We start from the raw sequence: 20,878 nt of genomic DNA, 5'->3' as shown, positions 1-20,878 counted from the left end.
ATTGTTCATTCGTCACGGCGCAAAACAAGCCTAAGACGAAAACAATAAAAAGGTTTTTTTATCCATTAGGAAATTTTAAAACGGCCTCGAGACGATGATGTTAAGACGTTTACTTGTATTTTTTGTTCTTTTATTTCTTTTTTTTTAGGCGTTACGGCTATTTTTGGCGAGTTCGTTGTATGAGAACTTTTTAAAAACGACCTCAAATGAAGCTTTTTATAGATACTTTATAACAACGATTATTAATTTTTATTTTATAAAAATTAAAAGATAAGAGAAAGTTTTTGTTGTAAAGTAGGTAATTAAACCCGCAGATGTCAATCGAGGCCTTTCTCATTTCTTTCTTCGTTGATTAGTCTGACACAAACCAACCATTACAATAACAAGAGATTGATAACGGTTTTGTATTAAACAGGATGTGTTCGTTTATTCAAGTTAACGTTCTCTAAGAATCGTGTGAATGTAGAAATAACGTTCAAAATCTCTAATTCTAAAATTTTTTAGATTTTTCTTTGTTAATTAATGTGTTGGGTATGCGAAGCGTTTTTTAATGAGTTCCATAAACGAGTTTTATATCTTTTTTTATCGCGAAAGATGCGTGCTTATCTTCAACACGGCGCGCTGGTTTCTTCTACTTCTTCTCCAAGTACAGCTAAAAGAGCTATAAAATTGTAATTGTTCGGTATAACTGGACTTTTGGTTTACGTTGCGCGAAGAAATGTTAACCGAGTTTATTGCTTAACTGTGGTGGTTGTCGCATGGTATGTATACGGTGTGGATTTTAAAGTGATGGTACTATTAAGATCTCAACGATAATGAAGTGGACAAACAATAAATTACGAAACTGTACATTGTAAATCGTTAACAAGTAACAAAGTTTTTAATTGATACCTTTAGTGTTTATCACTTATCTTAGGCAACTCTAAACCTAACTCGATCTTCGCCATCTAATCACCTGGGTGTAGTTACCCACAACAGGGTTACCTCTTATCAACTTTTAAAAGAACCTCTCACAATTATGAAGAACTACAAACTCCGAGACATGAAAAAGGTGTATACGAGGTTGAATGATCTTGATATCCATTACAGAACATATTCAATTTCTGCCTTTTCATTGAGCACATCCCTCAAGCTTGGAAGAAATCCATATGGTTGAGGACTTTCATATGTAAGAAAGAAAGTGTTCGACCTTTCTCGATATGGGACCCAAGCCGGCTTCTCAGTATTATGTAGAAGAATTTTGAGAAGATTGGAGATGTCCTAATATAATCAAGTTATAAAAAAGCAAACGACAGGAAACATTTTATTGGGAAGCAAAGAATCAAAAAGTATGAAACTGAAACCAATGTCAATTAAGCAGAGTAAAAATCCGAGTGTACTGAAAAACCACAATAAGGCTAATTTTCCTGTTCAATGGAGATCTGACAAGAAAGCATGGGTAATAACTGCAGTTATTTGGTTTCAAAACTATTGTACGATTTGTATATGAGGTTGCTGCGTAATTACAATGACTTTGGTTACCATTAAATGAAATTTTTATCACCAAATATCACGTCTATACTTCAAACTATAAATATATATAATACTAATCGAATTTTCAACACGTTGGTAAGATGGATTGAAGAAAAATATAATATACAAAAAATTAAATATTACTTAGAAGTAGCACAGAGACGACGTTGAGAACAATTACGAGTATGGGATAGACTCATAACTCATTCCTTTCCTGCACATACGTCTACGATACCCAGCGTTGCCAACCTTAACGATTTATCGGTAGATTTACCGATATAGAAGATAGTCTACCAGTATACGACTTAATCACCGATTTTCAAAATTAAATGCCAATGATATGGCAATATCGCTCGAGCAACGTTGCCAGATCGTTGGTGTATACTGTACACGTCATAAGTAAACCCCCTGCCTAATTTGAAAACAGTTCAAAATATAATATTGTCAAAATAGATATTGACGCATCTAAGAGGAAAAGTGATAGAAACAATAACGAATTCCGCAAATTTTCGTATTTTCTTATTTTTCTTGATGTTGACACATTTAAGAAGAAAAGTGCAAGAGAGCAATATTGTTAAGAATAAAATTTGCTACAACTTTTATTCTAAAAGTTTTTCTGCAATATGCTTAGGTTCCTCAGTGTTACCATCGTTTTACAAACAATAACGAATTCAGTAAATTATCATATTTACTTATTTTTCTCGATATTGAGGCATCTAAGAAGAAAAGTGCAAGAGAGCAATATTGTTAAGAATAAAATTTGCTACAAGTTTTGTTCTAAAACTTCTTTTGTAATATGCTCTTATTCCTCAGTGTTACCATCACATCTTAGAAACAATAACGAATTCAGCAAATTTTCATATTTTCGCATTTTTCTCGATATCTATACATCAAAGTGGAAAAGTGCAAGAGAGCAATATTGTTAAGAATAAAATTTGCTACAACTTTTGTTCTAAAAGTTTTTCTGCAATATGCTCATATTCCTCAGTGTTACCTTCACATCTTAGAAACAATAACGAATTCAGCAAATTTTCATATTTTCGCATTTTTCTCGATATCTATACATCAAAGTGGAAAAGTGCAAGAGAGCAATATTGTTAAGAATAAAATTTGCTACAACTTTTGTTCTAAAAGTTTTTCTGCAATATACTCATATTCCTCAGTGTTACCTTCACATCTTAGAAACAATAACGAATTCAGCAAATTTTCATATTTTCGCATTTTTCTCAATATCTATGCATCAAAGTGGAAAAGTGTAACACAGAAATATTGTTAAAAATTAAATTTACTACAACTTTTGTTCTAAAACTTCTTTTGTAATATGCTCTTATTCCTCAGTGTTACCATCACATCTTACAAACAATAACGAATTCAGCAAATTTTCATATTTTCGCATTTTTCTCGATATCTATACATCAAAGTGGAAAAGCACAAGAGAGCAATATTGTTAAGAATAAAATTTGCTACAACTTTTGTTCTAAAAGTTTTTCTGCAATATGCTCATATTCCTCAGTGTTACCTTCACATCTTAGAAACAATAACGAATTCAGCAAATTTTCATATTTTCGCATTTTTCTCAATATCTATGCATCAAAGTGGAAAAGTGTAACACAGAAATATTGTTAAGAATTAAATTTGCTACAACTTTTGTTCTAAAACTTCTTTTGTAATATGCTCTTATTCCTCAGTGTTACCATCACATCTTACAAACAATAACGAATTCAGCAAATTTTCATATTTTCGCATTTTTCTCGATATCTATACATCAAAGTGGAAAAGTGCAAGAGAGCAATATTGTTAAGAATAAAATTTGCAACAACTTTTGTTCTAAAACTTTTTTTGAAATATGCTCTTATTCCTCACTGTTACCATCACATCTTACAAACAATAACGAATTCAGCAAATTTTCATATTTTCGCATTTTTCGCAATATCTATGCATCAAAGTGGAAAAGTGTAACACAGAAATATTGTTAAGAATAAAATTTGCTACAACTTTTGTTCTAAAACTTCTTTTGTAATATGCTCTTATTCTTCAGTGTTACCATCACATCTTACAAACAATAATGAATTCAGTAAATTTTTATATTTACTTATTTTTCTCGATATTGAGGCATCTAAGAAGAAAAGTGCAAGAGAGCAATATTGTTAAGAATAAAATTTGCTACAACTTTTGTTCTAAAAGTTTTTCTGCAATATGCTCACATTCGTCAGTATTACCATCAACATCTTACAAACAATAACGAATTCCGCAAATTTTCATATTTTCTTATTTTTCTTAATATTGATGCACCTAAGAAGAAAAGTGCAAGAAAGCAATATTGTTAAGAATAAAATTTGCTACAACTTTTGTTATAAAAGTTTTCTTATAGCAAGCTCCGATTCCCAAGTGCTACCTTTAATAACTTGAAAGAGCAACAAATTCATCAAATTTTCATATTTTTGTATCTATCTCGATATTGACGTATCTGAGAGTACAACTGTAAGAGACCAATATTGTTAACAATAAAATTGGCAACAGTTTTTGTTATTAAAGTTTTCTTATAGCAAGCTCCGATTCTCAAGTGTTACCTTTAATAACTTGAAAAAGCAACAAATTCATAAAATATTCATATTTTCGTATATGTCTCGATATTGACGTATCTAAGGGCAAAAATGTTTCGAAGTGGTTATAACAACCATATAATGTTGTGATGCGGAAGATATGGGACATCCTGTATATGTGTATAAATTCATTTATAAACTTTTACCAAACAACATTTTCCTGACTTTGTATTCAAACCTACCGATTTTTTACCATTTTCTATCAACATTTGGTCGGCATAGGTTGGCAACGCTGACAATACCTATTAGGCACAAATTTCCCAACTAATGACATATACAATAATTTATCATTACTAAGCACGCCATCATTCACTGCCACTTCTTTAAAAGATTTTCCTTTGAGAAGATAACATCTGATGATCCCGGACAGAAAGAGTAATGAAAGATTATTTCATTATAATATTTAATTTAACTTATTTGTCACACCCGTTACGGCAATTATATTAAAACAGAAGGAATTAAAAGAAATTATTAATTATAGTATTACGTAATGCAGGTAGATGACACTCTTCATTTCTTGAACGCTTACCATCAAATGTTGTAGTTTTAATTTGTCACGCCCGTTACGGTAATGACATAAAAAGTTTATTACAAGAAATTTATGCAGTAATGAATCAATAATCATTCGGGTAAAGTAGTGCGTTAGTGTAGATAACGTGTTAGGTAACGCAAGTAGATAATAGATTGATTTTTGGAATGATAACGTCAAATTTAGCAGTTTTAAGTTTGTCACGCCCGTTACGTTCAGCCACATAATTCCAACCTGACTAGAAGAGCTAGGAGATCAGACACAGTCAATTTTATATATTATCTTTGACTCTTAGTTTTAGTAATAACACGTTTGTTCCCGAATTATTCGTTCATGTGTTTTTTGTTACTTTTTAATGCTTCCAGAGTTTGTGATTTGCAATAACTCTATCTATACAAAACTACAGAGACACTATGTGAGATTGATTTGAAGAAGCATCCTGATGAAAAACCACAGATAACGTATGAGATAAAATAATACAGTAGATATAGCTGATACAGTAAGCTATAGGACTTAATACAACAATATTTCCATTGTAACTTCCAACACAAATTGCTTTGGGGTCTATTTGATTGTTATTGTAGATCATTTTGAGATAATATTACAAGAAATTTAAGATATTTTTCTGATCTAGTGGGAAATCTAATAAAATAAAAGCGCAGAAAGTGAATTGCAATTTTAAGTTAGATTTTTTTATTGCAGATGCAGTTAATGATTCTGGAAAAATTCAATTACATGAAGCAGCCTAATAAGGAGAGAGAAGACAGGATGAAATGAAGTACCTCAAATGATGGAGCCAAAACGTCGAGGGATGAATCCGGAAATAGACTTGGCGAAGCCCCGAAGGAGGAACTAAAAGAGGTAAGATATAATCGTATCTGGAGAACTAATAGAGATATTACAATAAAATAAAAAACATTTTAAAGCAAATTTGAATGATAAAAGCTCGCTCAAAAAACATGTCTGTTGACCCGAACAGAAAATAAAAACAACTCCCCAAGTATCAATTACGGGTCGTAAAATTCTCTCACGTACTTCTTATCTTCTTCACGTACAAATGAAGCTGCTGCACACATATCGACGATGTGACCTTGCAAAGTCATTAACCGCTATCGTGCTGGGCAACAGCATCATATCGCGCAAAGATTACAGAAGAAAGCAATGACCACTAAACAGGAAACATGGAAGGAATAAATGATAAGCAATAATTTTAATTTCTGTTCAAATTTATGATAACAATAACAAAAACTGATAAGGAGGTTTTTTTTAATTTTATTTCGGGTGAATACATTTTATGGGTGGATAAAAGTAATCTTTCATTAACCCGATTATCATGTTTAGATGATCTATGTAAAGTGGGTGTTATCTTAATAGTTATTCCCTGTCGTTATTATTGATACGACTAATTGTACTCTTTAATAAAGAGCTTGTTTTATGGGTGCAAAGTACATAGTGTAACTAACTACTATTTTTCTGCAACATAAAAATAAATTTTTTCAATATTGAACAGAAAAAAAGAAACCCAGACACGCACCCATTAAAAGAACTCTGAACCATCCACCCACTCACAATCTAACACACCCTCTATACAATATTCATTCCGTCTTCGTCTTACTCGAAACGAAATTCCACAATGGCTCCCGAACCTCCCGATGAATCAATATATTCACAGAAGAAGAGAAACGGAAAATATTATGTATGAAACGTACCTTTATTCTTCGACTCAACGTTCGCTTGGATTCGAAATATCACTAAAAAAAAACTGCGGCGATTTTCAACTGTGAAGTAGTTAGATTTTATGATATGATGAGTGAATGAGTGAGGAACTGTTTTCCTGCGAACCACGACGACAACAACGATCGCGTACTAACTAACTGGAGAAGCGGCTCGTCCTCTACGTTTATATACCGGGGTGGGGATTTTTCGCCAAGAAGAACAGTTTACACAGCCCGAAAGCTTCATGTAGGGGGTAAAAGCGTAACTAGAATGGGTATTTCAAGGTGTGGTTACACCTAAACTATATATCATTAATATTGTTACATCATTTAAGTTTTATTTATTTAAACAAAAAATTTTCTCTAAAAATTTTGCATTATTTTAGGGAGATCTTTGGTGATTGAATCGTATAAAAGTGTAACAACAAAAATTAGTGTTAATTCATTACAAGCTATTTGGTCTTGGAGTGTCAATTGTTTTGCTTGACTAACATTTTTTACAACAACTTTTACATGAATTATACTATAGAATAGAAACATTGGTGGAATCAGCACAATTAGAAAAAAAGGATGTCTAAATATCTAGGTTATGATACTTAAACGTTGCTTCAAGCAGTTTACCAGTTCAGCCATTTCATCAAGTATACAAACTCTTTCATGAAAGATCTCCAGGAAAAAATGGGGTTTCTGTCTAACTGTTTATTACTTAAATGTTGCTGTTATATTCGGCATATCTATTCGGCCATTATGGTTATAACTTCTGGTGCATTTCTGAGGTGATACCCTAAATTGCCACATTATTGCGATATTTGAATAAAAATGAAATTAATAAGAAAGCTGATAAGATATGTCAACCGATTTGGATCCAAGATACAAAATGAACTTTTTTGATGCTGGTTTAACTAACGAAGCAACTCTAAAAAGAGGATACTTTAATTAATAATTGGTGATATTTCCACAAGGATCAAAAATTAATTTAATAGCAAATTTTGAAAATTATCGATGAAAATTGCAACATCGAGAATTTTAGCCAAACTTCAAATATTGTTTTCTCAAAAACTAAAAGTTATTTTTCAAAACAGGTTGGATCATTGGAAAGAGGAGACTTTTATTAACACTTTGGGACATTTTCATACTCATATTCCAAAAACTGGATTTTATACGAATTTTTAAAACTCAATCGCCGAAAATTGCAAATTTCGTAAAAATTGTCGATCATTTCAAAAATTTATTTCTCAAAAACTAAAAGCGATTTTTCAAAACGGCTTTTTGCATTAAAAAGAGGATACTTTAATTAATAATTGGTGATATTTCCACAAGGATCCTTCAAGAAATTAATTTTATAGCGAATTTTGAAAATTATCGATGAAAATTGCAACATCGAGAATTTTACCAAAACTTAAAATATTGTTTTCTCAAAAACTAAAAGTTATTTTTCAAAACGTATTGGTTCATTGGAAAGAGGACACTCTCATTAACACTTTGGGAAATTCTTATACTCATATTCCAAGGATTGGATTTTATACGAATTTTTAAAACTTAATCGGCGAAAATTGCAAATTTCGTAAAAATTGTCGTTTATTTCAAAAATTTATTTCTCAAGAACTAAAAGCGATTTTTCAAAACGGCTTTTTGCATTAAAAAGAGGATACTTTAATTAATAATTGGTGATATTTCCACAAGCATCCTTCAAGAAATTAATTTTATAGCGAATTTTGAAGTTATCGGTGAAAATTGCAACATCGAGAATTTTACCAAAACTTCAAATATTGTTTTCTCAAAAACTAAAAGTTATTTCTCAAAACTGGTTGGTTCATTGGAAAGAGGACACTCTTATCAACACTTTGGGAAATTCTTATACTCATATTCCAAGGATTGGATTTTATACGAATTTTTAAAACTTAATCGGCGAAAATTGCAAAATTCGAAACAATTATCGATCATTTCAAAAATTTATTTCTCAAGGACTAAGAGTGATTTTTCAAAACGGCTTTTTGCATCAAAAAGAGGATACTTTAATTGATAATTGGTAATATTTCCACAAGGATCCTTCTAGAAATTAATTTTATAGCGAATTTTGAAAATTATCGATGAAAACTGCAACATCGAGAATTTTACCAAAACTTCAAATATTGTTTTCTCAAAAACTAAAAGTTATTTTTCAAAACGTATTGGTTCATTGGAAAGAGGACACCCTTATTAACACTTTGGGAAATTCTTATACTCATATTCCAAGGATTGGATTTTATACGAATTTTTAAAACTTAATCGGCGAAAATTGCAAAATTCGAAACAATTATCGATCATTTCAAAAATTTATTTCTCAAGAACTAAGAGTGATTTTTCAAAACGGCTTTTTGCATCAAAAAGAGGATACTTTAATTAATAATTGGTAATATTTCCACAAGGATCCTTCAAGAAATTAATTTTATAGCGAATTTTGAAAATTATCGATGAAAACTGCAACATCGAGAATTTTACCAAAACTTCAAATATTGTTTTCTCAAAAACTAAAAATTATTTTTCAAAACGTATTGGTTCATTGGAAAGAGGACACTCTTATTAACACTTTGGGAAATTCTTATACTCATATTCCAAGGATTGGATTTTATACGAATTTTTAAAACTTAATCGACGAAAATTGCAAATTTCGTAAAAATTGTCGATCATTTCCAAAATTTATTTCTCAAGAACTAAAAGCGATTTTTCAAAACGGCTTTTTGCATTAAAAAGAGGATACTTTAATTAATAATTGGTGATATTTCCACAAGGATCCTTCAAGAAATTAATTTTATAGCAAATTTTGAAAATTATCGGTGAAAACTGCAACATCGAGAATTTTACCAAAACTTCAAATATTGTTTTCTCAAAAACTAAAAGTTATTTTTCAAAACGTATTGGTTCATTGGAAAGAGGACACTCTTATTAACACTTTGAGAAATTCTTATACTCATATTCCAAGGATTGGATTTTATACGAATTTTTAAAACTTAATCGACGAAAATTGCAAATTTCGTAAAAATTGTCGATCATTTCCAAAATTTATTTCTCAAGAACTAAAAGCGATTTTTCAAAATGGCTTTTTGCATTAAAAAGAGGATACTTTAATTAATAATTGGTGATATTTCCACAAGGATCCTTCAAGAAATTAATTTTATAGCTAATTTTGAAAATTATCGATGAAAACTACAACATCGAGAATTTTACCAAAACTTCAAATATTGTTTTCTCAAAAACTAAAAGTTATTTTTCAAAACGTATTGGTTCATTGGAAAGAGGACACTCTTATTAACACTTTGGGAAATTCTTATACTCATATTCCATGGATTGGATTTTATACGAATTTTTAAAACTTAATCGTCGAAAATTGCAAATTTCGTAAAAATTGTCGTTCATTTCAAAAATTTATTTCTCAAAAACTAAAAGCGATTTTTCAAAACGGCTTTTTGCATTAAAAAGAGGATACTTTAATTAATAATTAATTTGACGGGGGTTTCATCCAATCGGAACAGATGGTGCGTCCCAGACAGGACGTCGCGCCTTATTTCTTTATGTAGGTATGATAAAGGCGCAACGTACTGTCTAGAACGCACCATCTGTTCCGATTGGACGGACCCCTCCTCTCCCCGCATAGCTTATTTCTGGTTCTCTTTAATTTGTAATTGCATTAAATCGCTCTTAAAAAAGCCTTAATTTTAAAAAACTGATAACAGAATTCGACAACCGATATTGTTTAACATATTTTTTTTCACTTAACTCGTGATAAAAGAAAAACCGTGGACCCGAAAATTTTTAAATTAACATGTGATAAGCAGAAATGTTCACTGATTACAATAAACTTAACCGCAATTTTTTCCATCGAGCGGTTACGAAGATATCGATTTCTAAAGTGACTTTTTACACGGATAGTAGTACAGAGCATAACGCAAAATTAGACCATTTAATATCTCCTCTAAGTCCTCTACAAACAAATACAAATAATAAGAAGAGAGAAAGGTCTCCATCTTTAGAAAATATTGAGTCCCGTTTTGATGCTCAGAATCATTTCCTCAATAGACAGAAAAAGCAAATGCTTTGCAAAAACGTCATATCCTTTTATGTATAAGTTATTAACATTTTTATTATATCATTTCAGAAATATGTTTTTAAATGAAGCATAAAAAAATGATGAATGTTAAATGAAATATCATCGTATTTAATGAGAGGATGTTACAGTGCAATTCATAATTGTGAAAACATGACTTCGTCTGGCCTGGAACCGGCAATTAGAGGAAATTAACGCGGTCTACGGGCCGAGTATAAATAAAACATATGGTAGCCAATGCAAGACAATGTACAGTTAATTTTAAAGAAAGAGGGCGGACTAGAAATACGACGGAACCGGGAACCGGAGTGAGATAACCCGAGCAAAAATTTCTTGCTATATGAAATATAAATTATTATTGTGTATACGGTATAAAGATACGTAGCACATGTGGGCACCGGAAAAGCGCCAGAATAACACTACTTTTTCAAAAGTTAACAGAGCGAAACGTCATCTTTCTAAAAAAATTTGTAATGAAAAAGTTGTAATGGAAATGAAAAAGAATGTTTGAGCGTTAATTATTGTTTAAACGTTCCTATAAATTTCCCGCATTATGGGAAAAGATCGGAAATTTGTTGTGGAGAGATTGAACTTAATGGGTTCGAACTCATTCGATCGCAACAGATGGTTTACTGCAAATGCAACTGTTTTGATATTACCACGGCATTTTTAACTTCTCTTTTTGGTACTGAATTCTTTAAAAAAATTAAAAGCAAGATAGAAAACTTACCGTAACTTACTCGTTCTTTGTAAACTCCACTGAGTTGATTGTTGGAACTCTTAGAAATAGGAACATCCACTTTATTATTATTATCTATATAGAAAAGAAAAGTTTTTGAATAAAAACGTAGGAGTAAAAATAAATGGCTTACTGTACTCGTAATGAACTGGATTTTCAACGTTTTCTTCAACCGAAGAATCATAATCGGTTTGATAATTGATGTAATCGTCGTTGATGGCCGGGTTTCGAATCGAAGAATGTATTCGGCTCCTAATCGACCAAAAAGATGATCTTACTGAAATTAAATTATTTAGTTTTTAATAATTTGATTTTTTAATGACGTTTGATAGACAAATTCATTGCTAATCAACCGAGTTTGTTAATTATTTTTGATGTGGAGATTAAATTGCAACTTTTTTTTTTATTAAAAGTAAACAACAATCTTATATAAGCCAGATAATAATCTCTGATAAATAAAAAAACATTAATCAAGTAACGTCAGCAGATAAATTCATTTTTGGTATTTCCTAAATCTTATCATAGTCAATTCCTTTTATAATGGTCAATCTTAAAAACAATTATGAATAATTGTTAATACATTTTTAACCTTCCGGTACACGCGCTTATAAAATCATACACAATTATCAATAGAAACGATCGCCGGGAAAAATATAACATTTATAGATTTACTTTTTTGTATTAAATCCATATAACTTAACCCATTTGCATCATAAGCTCAAATATGCGCCTATTTATTACTTTTATTCATTAACCAACGCTAGATATAGAACTAGAAGCATTCGGGTTTAACCGTGTGTCTCTTAAGACGGCTAAACCCAAACGTCCAGTCTTTGATTCTTCTACAAGCACTGTCTAGTCATTTACAAACAATTAGTGGTGGAACAAATATCCGGCACAATACAAATATGAGTATGAAAATTTCCCAAAGTGTTAATAAGAGTGTCCTCTTTCCAATGAACCAACACATTTTGAAAAATAACTTTTAGTTTTTGAGAAAACAATGTTTGAATTTTTGATAAAATTTTCGATGTTGCAATTTTCATAGATAATTTTCAAAATTCGCTATAAAATTCATTTCTTGAAGGATCCTTGTGGAAATATCACCAATTATTAATTAAAGTATCCTCTTTTTAATGCAAAAAGCCGTTTTGAAAAATCGCTTTTAATTTTTGAGAAAAAAATTTTTGAAATGATCGAATTTTTTTCGAATTTGACAATTTTCGCCGATTCAGTTTTAAAAATCCGTATAAAATCCACTTCTTGGAATATGAGTATGAAAATTTTCCAGAGTGTTAATAAAAGTCTCCTCTTTCCAATGATCCAACCCGTTTTGAAAAATAACTTTTAGTTTTTGAGAAAACAATATTTGAAGTTTTGATAAAATTTTCGATGTTGCAATTTTCATCGATAATTTTCAAAATTCGCTATAAAATTCATTTCTTGAAGGATCCTTGTGGAAATATCACCAATTATTAACTAAAGTATCCTCTTTTTAATGCAAAAAGCCGTTTTGAAAAATCGCTTTTAATTTTTGAGAAAAAAATTTTTGAAATGATCGACAATTTTTTCGAATTTTGCAATTTTCGCCGATTAAGCTTTAAAAATTCGTATAAAATCCATTTCTTCGAATATGAGTATGAAAATTTTCCAAAGTGTTAATAAAAGTCTCATCTTTGCAATGATCCAACCCGTTTTGAAAAATAACTTTTAGTTTTTGAGAAAACAATATTTAAAGTTTTGATAAAATTTTCGATGTTTCAAATTTCCTCGATAATTTTCAAAATTCGCTATAAAATTCATTTCTTGAAGGATCGTTGTGGAAATATCACAAATTCTTAATCAAAGTATACTCCTTTTAATGCAAAAAGCCGTTTTGAAAAATAGCTTTTAGTTTTTGAGAAATAAATTTTTTAAATGATCGATAATTGTTTCGAATTCTACAATTTTCGCCGATTAAGTTTTAAAAATTCGTATAAAATCCATTTCTTGGAATATGAGTATGAAAATTTCCCAAAGTGTTAATAAAAACGTCCTCTTTCCAATGAACCAACCCGTTTTGAAAAATAACTTTTAGTTTTTGAGAAAACAATATTTGAAGTTTTGATAAAATTTTCGACGTTGTAATTTTCATCGATAATTTTCAAAATTCGCTATAAAATTCATTTCTTGAAGGATCCTTGTGGAAAAATCACCAATTATTAATTAAAGTATCCTCTTTTTAACGCAACAAGCCGTTTTGAAAAATCGCTTTTAATTTTTGAGAAAAAAATTTTTGAAATGATCGACAATTTTTTCGAATTTTGCAATTTTCGCCGATTAAGTTTTAAAAATTCGTATAAAATCCATTTTTTGGAATATGAGTATGAAAATTTCCCAAAGTGTTAATAAAAGTCTCCTCTTTCCAATGATCCAACCCGTTTTGAAAAATAACTTTTAGTTTTTGAGAAAACAATATTTGAAGTTTTGATAAAATTTTCGACGTTGCAATTTTCATCGATAATTTTCAAAATTCGCTATAAAATTCATTTCTTGAAGGATCGTTGTGGAAATATCACAAATTATTAATCAAAGTATACTCCTTTTAATGCAAAAAGCCGTTTTGAAAAATAGCTTTTAGTTTTTGAGAAATAAATTTTTTAAATGATCGATAATTGTTTCGAATTCTACAATTTTCGCCGATTAAGTTTTAAAAATTCGTATAAAATCCATTTCTTGGAATATGAGTATGAAAATTTTCCAAAGTGTTAATAAAAGTGTCCTCTTTCCAATGATCCAACCCGTTTTGAAAAATAACTTTTAGTTTTTGAGAAAGCAATATTTGAAGTTTTGATAAAATTTTCGATGTTGCAATTTTCATCGATAATTTTCAAAATTCGCTATAAAATTCATTTCTTGAAGGATCCTTGTGGAAATATCACCAATTATTAATTAAAGTATCCTCTTTTTAATGCAAAAAGCCGTTTTGAAAAATCGCTTTTAATTTTTGAGAAATACATTTTTGAAATGATCGAAACATTTTTCGAATTTTGCAATTTTCGCCGATTAAGTTCTAAAAATTCGTATAAAATCCATTTCTTGGAATATGAGTATGCAAATTTCCCAAAGTGTTAATAAAAGTGTTAAAAATATTTGAAGTTTTGATAAAATTTTCGATGTTGCAATTTTCATCGATAATTTTCAAAATTCGCTATAAAATTAATTTCTTGGAGGTTCCTTGTGGAAATATCACCAATTATTAATTAAAGTATCCTGTTTTTAATGCAAAAAATTAGATCTAGAACAGTATTTAGTAGTGTCTAACCTTTTGCAAGCAGTAAGTTATCCTCTTAAAACAATATTTAGGTTTTGTACGCAATAACTAGTCTTTTAGAGCAGTATGTAATTCTATTAGCAACGTTAGTCTTTGATTAGCAGTATCTAGTCTTCCATAAGCAGTGTCTAGTCATTTACAAACAATAAATAGTCTTCTGTACTAATTTTTAGAACAATATTTAGTCTTCTATGGTCTTCTGCAAACGGTACTTAGTTTTTTGCAAACAGTGTCTACTCATTAGCAAGTATTAATTAATCCTCTGCAAGCTGCATCTACTCTCCCCCATTAGGAGTAATCTTCTGTAAGCAGTTGAAGTTATTTGCAAGTAGTACATATCCTTCTGCATGCAGCAAGTAGTTTTTACAAACAATATTTAGTTTTCTAGAAGCACTTTAGTCTTCTGAAGATATGCACAACATTTGCGTTAGTGCTAAAAGGTTCAAATTGATAAATAAGTTTTAAAACATTTCAACCATGCAAATTAGAAATGATTTAATCTTTAATTAAAGAAGATTAAGAATACTTTTATAAGCAATTTATTTTAATTAATTTATTAATAATTAATTTATTTTAAACCAATCAATTTCACACATCATTACACTCATTAAACTCATTTCCTCTTAATACACTTTTAAAAAAAATACTTACAAACTTCCGATGAATGTTGATCTCTTTTACAACAACAATCCCCGCTACAAATACTTTCCAATTTCCTCGAAATTACAATTTCTTCTTCGCACCTCCCATTATGATAGCCTCTTTTACACAACAAATTTTTCGTGCAAGGTAATCCTTTATAATAACAAACCGAATTTTTCGAAGAAACCGGACTCGTTTGAGTCTCAACGTTAAAACATTGTTTCGTTTTGCAACATCGGCAATTCTTTTTCTGTTTATTCATAATGATCGACATCGCTTTTCTGGTTTCTTTCGGAAATTTAGGAAATTTATTTGAGTGGGAATCGAAGTAATCGTCTTCTTCGGAAAACGACGATGGAGATTTAAAGATTTTCGTGCGGATGCTATCGATGATTGATTGTCTAAAATCTCCGCTGCTACTTTTGTTATCAAAGTTATAATCGGGATGGAAAAGTTCGATTTGTTTCGGTTCTAAATGTTGGTTTAGTTTCATTCTTGAGTGTTTACTTCGCGAAATCGTCGTGGCGCTTCCCACGATTTTTGCATTTCTATAAAGTTCCATTACACTTTCGTTATTGTAACAAGGAGTTTTCATTTCCACCGGTAAATTGGTGGAAAAAAATTGTAACGGCGGTTTATACTTGCTAAGACGACACTCTTCTTGCATATCTTTCTCTTTTCTTTCAAAAAATCGTTTGCGTTCTTGAACGATGTTTCTTTTATGAAGGCAATACGTCAATTTGCTGACAAATAAATTTGATTAAATGATTTTTTTTTATTTATTGATTTTATATTTATCTTTACCTCTCATCCCCGAAGAATTTTGAATGCTTTTTAAAAAAACATCCATCCCCTACGTTCTTGTTGTGGTGATTAAACGGACATCTTTTGTCGGTGCAAGTTTTAGGGGCGAAATAATTTTCGGGGGTTTCAATTAAATGATTATGTAACGATACTTTAGCGTAATTTCTGCAGTATTTCCTAAAATCTTCCTCGTTAAAATCGCGTCTTAATTGGGAGGATTCGGTGAAATCAATGCTGCTTTTTACGCTGGGTTTTATTTCGTAATTTTTCGGGGTAAATTCCTTTAAATTCCCCAATGATTTATGCCTAAATAATTAAAATAATTTGCATTACCAAATAAAAAATTTATAAATATATGTAAATAAAACAACCTATAAATTGAGCTTTGAGTGGCCGGTAATTTCTCGTCGTCGAAAATACTTAACCCACTGAGTAAATTTTTCATTAAAGCGTGATTCGGGATGCTTCTTTTCGATTGAACTGGAACAATTTTCGATTCATTTTGTTCCGAACCCAATCGATTTTTTAGAACGAGTCTTTGCCTGGTTTGTTGAAAATTATTTTGGCCATCGAAAAAAGGTTTCGGTAAATTCGATCTTGGTTTGCGTTCCCAATATTTGTAAGGTGCCTCAACAATGCCCCAAAAACGATTATTTTCTTGATTTTTTCCTTGTACTTTTTGTGCCCAAGGTTTCCAATTATCATAGAGGCAACATTTGGTTGATGTTGGTTTTGAATTATTTTTGTATTGCATGTTTCAATTAAAAATTATTTCTTTAATTTTTTTAATAAATAATAAAAATGGCTGAAATAGAATGTTATCATAAAATTAGATTTTGTAATTATAGTTGGATTTTGTTTCAATTTAGATTAAATCAAGATTTAAATTAAGAATGAATCGCACTTACAGATAAAATTAATTCCGTCACTTTATTAACATATGTAAATCGTTAAAAATAATTTAGCTAGAATTTTTAGATTCAAATAAACTCAAAGGTAAATATTAATAATAAATAAAATAGACATTTGTCTCTTTGACATCATCTTTGACATCTTTATCATTTTATTTTTTTCTTTTATAGTAATGGAACTAAAAGTAATTTTTCAAAACGTCTTTTTGCATAAGAAAGAGGATACTATAATTAATAATTGGTGATATTTGCACAAAGATCCTTCAAGAAATTAACTTCATAGCGAATTTTGAAAATTATCGATGAAAATTGCAGCATCGAAAATTTTATCAAAACTTCAAATATTGTTTTCTCAAAAACTAAAAGTTATTTTTCAAAATGAGTTGGTTCATTGGAAAGAGGACACTTTTATTAACACTTTGAGAAATTTTCATACTCATATTCCAAGAAATCGATTTTATACGAATTTTTAAAACTTAATCGGCGAAAATTGCAAAATTCGAAAAAAATCATTTCAAAAATTTATTTCTCAAAAAATAAAAGCGATTTTCTAAAACGACTTTTTGCATTCAAAAGAGCATACTTTAATTAATAATTAGTGATATTTCCACAAGAATCCTTCAAGAAATTAATTTTATAGCGAATTTTGAAAATTATCGATGAAAACTGCAGCATCGAAAATTTTATCAAAACTTCAAATATTGTTTTCTCAAAAACTAAAAGTAATTTTTCAAATCGTATTAGTTCATTGGAAAGAGGATACTTTTATTGACACTTTGGCAAATTCTCATACTCATATTCCAAGAAATGGATTTGATACGAATTTTTAAAACTTAATCGGCGAAAATTGCAAAATTCGAAAAAATTGTCGATTATTTCAAAAATTTATTTCTCAAAAACTAAAAGTGATTTTTCAAAACGACTTTTTGCATTAAAATGAGGATACTTTAATTAATAATCGAAAGTGATAACAGCGACAGTTCTATTAGTAATGAATGTGATGATGAATTACAAGCGAAGAGAAGAAAACTAGACGAAACTGTAACAAGAGATTTTATGTATCGTATTGAGATTGTTACAATCAAGTTGCTAAAGACAAATCAGATATAAATAAAGTTGTATTCAGTGAAAAAAGTTAACAAAAATATATTATATTTTATTCTTGTTAATGTTAAATAATATAAAGAGTATATGATGATAGCTTGTAGGATGAAATATAGGAAGTAACAAATGGAGCTAGATTTAATCATTTCGGCCAATCAGAAAAGATCGTGTATGTTCTAGACTGGACGTCGTGCCTTTAGTTTACTTACATACGAAAAAAAGGCGCGACGTCCAGTCTAGAACAAACACCAACCAAATTGGACCAAACCCCCTCTCCTCGCACGGCTTATTTCTGTTTCTCTTTAATTTATAATTCCCTGTCAATGTGCTTACATATCGATTCAGAAAGGTAGATGAAGTTGCATCAAAATTCTTTACTTCGTAAAATTAATGATTGTTATCAAATTAGTAGCAATGGATGTTCTGCTTGGCCTATCTCCTTTACATTTGCATATTATAGAGAACTGCTATTTACAGATTTAAGCAATATGCTCAAAATATCTCATATCAATCTAATTTTGAATTAAACAAAATTAGATAACCAATTCAGTTTATTTTATATTAATTAATAAAGTAAATTGCTCATGCAATCTAATTGAATTTTTTAACGAATAACAGTAATACATTGCAAAGTTATTGCATAATTGCTCACCGTAAAGTCACGAGCAAACGCAATTCCGCCATAATCAACCACAACATCCATAAATTTATAAGAATTCGTACTTCACAATTAATAAGTTGCAATTAAGTAATTACATTCGGTATTTAAACTTTAATTGGCTACTTAAGAGTTATTTTTTTCATTAATTCCTTTTTTTAACTTGATTTGATCAACAAAAAATGACAAATTCAAGTTTTATTTATTTACGATTTTTCACTTTTAACAATCTGTTCAAAAAAATATAAATACAATAATTAATGACGACCATATTCCCATCCCATATTTGGCTCTTTGGCGACAGCCATATAAACCAAAGCTCCTCCTTGCGGGATAGGTTTAACCGCGACGTAAGTTCTTTTATCCTGCGACCATCGACTCATAAAAGTTTTACCCCCCAAGCTTTCATTAAGCTTCTCGTGCTTTGCGTTGTATTGTGGCATCTCGTGAAATTTCGGTTTTTCGTCGAGCGACCGATGAAGGATGACAAGCATGTATTTGAAAAATTCGTTTCGATTTTTCTTTACTTGTGGGTCGTCCGATTCTAATTTGCATAGTTTTGTAATCCATTTTGTGCAGATTCTTCGATCTGATTTTAAAATTTTAATCAAAGGAATTAAAAATATGGTTAAAAGTTCTTACCACCCCCTCTTTTAATTTTTCGTATAAGACCTTTAGCGATATTTAAATAATTGTTGAACTCCTCATCGTAGACATCAATATTAGGATGACCACCGAACGCCATTTTTTCCTTTTGCTCATCTCACATCCATAACATTTCTTAAAAAATATGTCACAACGAAATTTTTTGTCCGCGTCTTTACCAAAAATCAATAGGGACGTAATAGTTGTTAATTCGATGGTTACCTGGGTTTGGTTACTATGAATTTTCAAAAAATTCGTTCTTATTTTAGATTTTGACAGTTGATTGGGTAAATTTTTTTTTTTCGGGGGGTTAATGTCTTGAAACATCTTTTTTGTTAAAAATGGCGATTACCAGAGTTAGAAATCGTGGACCTACACCGTTTATAGGATCAGAAGGTGAACTTGTTAAACCGTTTCCAAAAGTTGGTAAGGCCGCAATCGGAACAGCTTGGTCTGAGGGGTTATCGTGTTTCGATCGATTATATGGTTGTCAAACTTTATGTAGTGCAAGAAGATATGCGCATTTTCACGCATTTCCGTAAGTGTGTCTTGTTTAAAAAGCTTGAACTTTAAAGTGTGGGGTTTTTAGAAATCTTATTCCAAAAGATGTCTTAGATTTTCGCTTACAATCAGCTTACAATCCAGATGAGGAATTATTTAGCGACAAGGTAGATGTTGTTTTACAAAAAGAAACTTTAAATATAGATACATGGAGAAGGTTAAGGAATACGAGGGATATTAAACCAGAAAGGGATGCTATAAGTGCAGCTGCTGCTGTTGCATGTCACGGAAAACCAATTGCTTATAAAAAATATAACGAAGTAAGATTAAAATTTAATTATATCAATAAATTTAAATTAATTCTTTTAATACATCTTAGTCACATCCCGTATTTATCGGAGGAATTAAAGAAAGACGACATCCCAGCAACATAAAGTTGATGAATTCTGGCCATCATTCCCCACAAACTAACGCTGGTTATTCAAGACATGATAGTGATGGAAGCGCTTATTATTACTAAATTTGCCACCGTACTGTAATACTAATATAATACTAATATAGGAATAAAAATTGTAATTGTAGATTTTAGAAATTGTCAATGCTAATTAACCCAAGAAAAAGAGAAGTTGTAGGAAACCACGCTCTACTAAATGTGATTAAGTAGAAGGATTATCTGTAATTTTCACGTCGAAATTTAAATTCGAGCTTATTTTTACACACTTTCACACTCTACTAAATCTAGAGCTGTTCGTAATGAATACACCAATTAACTATTCGAATTAACGCAGAGAACGTAATTACGATCCTTTTTTTCCAAATAGATCTTTTCTTTTAAATCCAATTAGTTTTTAAAAGTTCTACCACTTTCTCGTTGTATTCTCAAGAGATTATTTTCAAACTTTTCTCAAATAAATTATAAGGATTTATTTCAAATATCTCAACATTATATGTAATAAAAAACAAAAAATTAATTTCTTGAAGGATCCTTGGGGAAATATCATCAATTATTAATTAAAGTATCCTCCTTCTAATGCAAAAAGGCGTTTTAGAAAATCGCTTTTAGTTTTCGAGAAATAAATTTTTGAAATGATTTTTTTCGAATTTTGCAATTTTCGCCG

The 20,878-nt window shown here is 30.1% G+C and overlaps 3 protein-coding genes and 1 long non-coding RNA gene across 7 annotated transcripts in view; 2 read left to right on the top strand and 2 right to left on the bottom strand.

The window, feature by feature from the left end:
• LOC111426108 (fascin domain-containing protein singed) overlaps positions 1 to 16,965 on the bottom strand; it is a 29,009-nt gene extending 12,044 nt beyond the window's left edge. The window contains exons 1-6 of one of the 3 annotated variants that reach the window (XM_071195659.1): positions 16,850 to 16,965; positions 16,313 to 16,746; positions 15,942 to 16,247; positions 15,147 to 15,880; positions 11,321 to 11,459; positions 11,174 to 11,257 (exon numbers count right to left, since the gene is read on the bottom strand). In XM_071195659.1, coding sequence (XP_071051760.1) covers positions 11,254 to 11,257; positions 11,321 to 11,459; positions 15,147 to 15,880; positions 15,942 to 16,247; positions 16,313 to 16,695 — 1,566 coding nt within the window. In that variant the 5' untranslated portion in view covers positions 16,696 to 16,746; positions 16,850 to 16,965 and the 3' untranslated portion in view covers positions 11,174 to 11,253. Of the gene's footprint in view, positions 1 to 6,353; positions 6,520 to 11,173; positions 11,258 to 11,320; positions 11,512 to 15,146; positions 15,881 to 15,941; positions 16,248 to 16,312; positions 16,747 to 16,849 lie in introns of those variants that run through there. The other 2 variants (XM_071195658.1, XM_023060474.2) reach the window with 2 other exon arrangements.
• Positions 1 to 20,878, top strand: part of LOC111426112 (uncharacterized) — a 40,382-nt gene that overhangs the window by 1,396 nt on the left and 18,108 nt on the right. Inside the window, exon 4 of the long non-coding RNA XR_011640250.1 lies at positions 5,347 to 5,505. This is a non-coding gene — a long non-coding RNA (uncharacterized lncRNA). The remainder of the gene's footprint in view (positions 1 to 5,346; positions 5,506 to 20,878) is intronic.
• On the bottom strand, positions 18,798 to 19,484 carry LOC111426111 (uncharacterized). The gene is made up of 2 exons (XM_023060478.2): positions 19,257 to 19,484; positions 18,798 to 19,203 (listed from the first exon to the last, which is right to left on the bottom strand). Exons 1-2 carry the CDS (start codon positions 19,357 to 19,359, stop codon positions 18,872 to 18,874), a joined length of 435 nt encoding a protein of 144 aa, XP_022916246.1. The 5' UTR covers positions 19,360 to 19,484; the 3' UTR covers positions 18,798 to 18,871.
• LOC111426110 (protein CFAP276) lies at positions 19,521 to 20,631 on the top strand. 2 transcript variants are annotated; one of them, XM_071196161.1, is made up of 4 exons: positions 19,521 to 19,797; positions 19,849 to 20,080; positions 20,140 to 20,290; positions 20,343 to 20,631. In XM_071196161.1, exons 1-3 carry the CDS (start codon positions 19,601 to 19,603, stop codon positions 20,278 to 20,280), a joined length of 570 nt encoding a protein of 189 aa, XP_071052262.1. In that variant the 5' UTR covers positions 19,521 to 19,600; the 3' UTR covers positions 20,281 to 20,290; positions 20,343 to 20,631. The 2 variants fall into 2 exon arrangements, with proteins under 2 accessions (XP_071052262.1, XP_022916244.1); XM_023060476.1 differs by lacking the exon at positions 20,343 to 20,631 and having other exon boundaries at positions 20,140 to 20,341.

The sequence above is a fragment of the Onthophagus taurus genome, chromosome 5 (assembly GCF_036711975.1).
Source record: "Onthophagus taurus isolate NC chromosome 5, IU_Otau_3.0, whole genome shotgun sequence".
In the NCBI taxonomy this organism is placed as follows: Eukaryota; Metazoa; Arthropoda; class Insecta; order Coleoptera; family Scarabaeidae; genus Onthophagus; species Onthophagus taurus.
The sequence above is the reverse complement of the archived record's forward strand: the minus strand, read 5'-3'. Positions and strand labels throughout refer to the sequence as shown.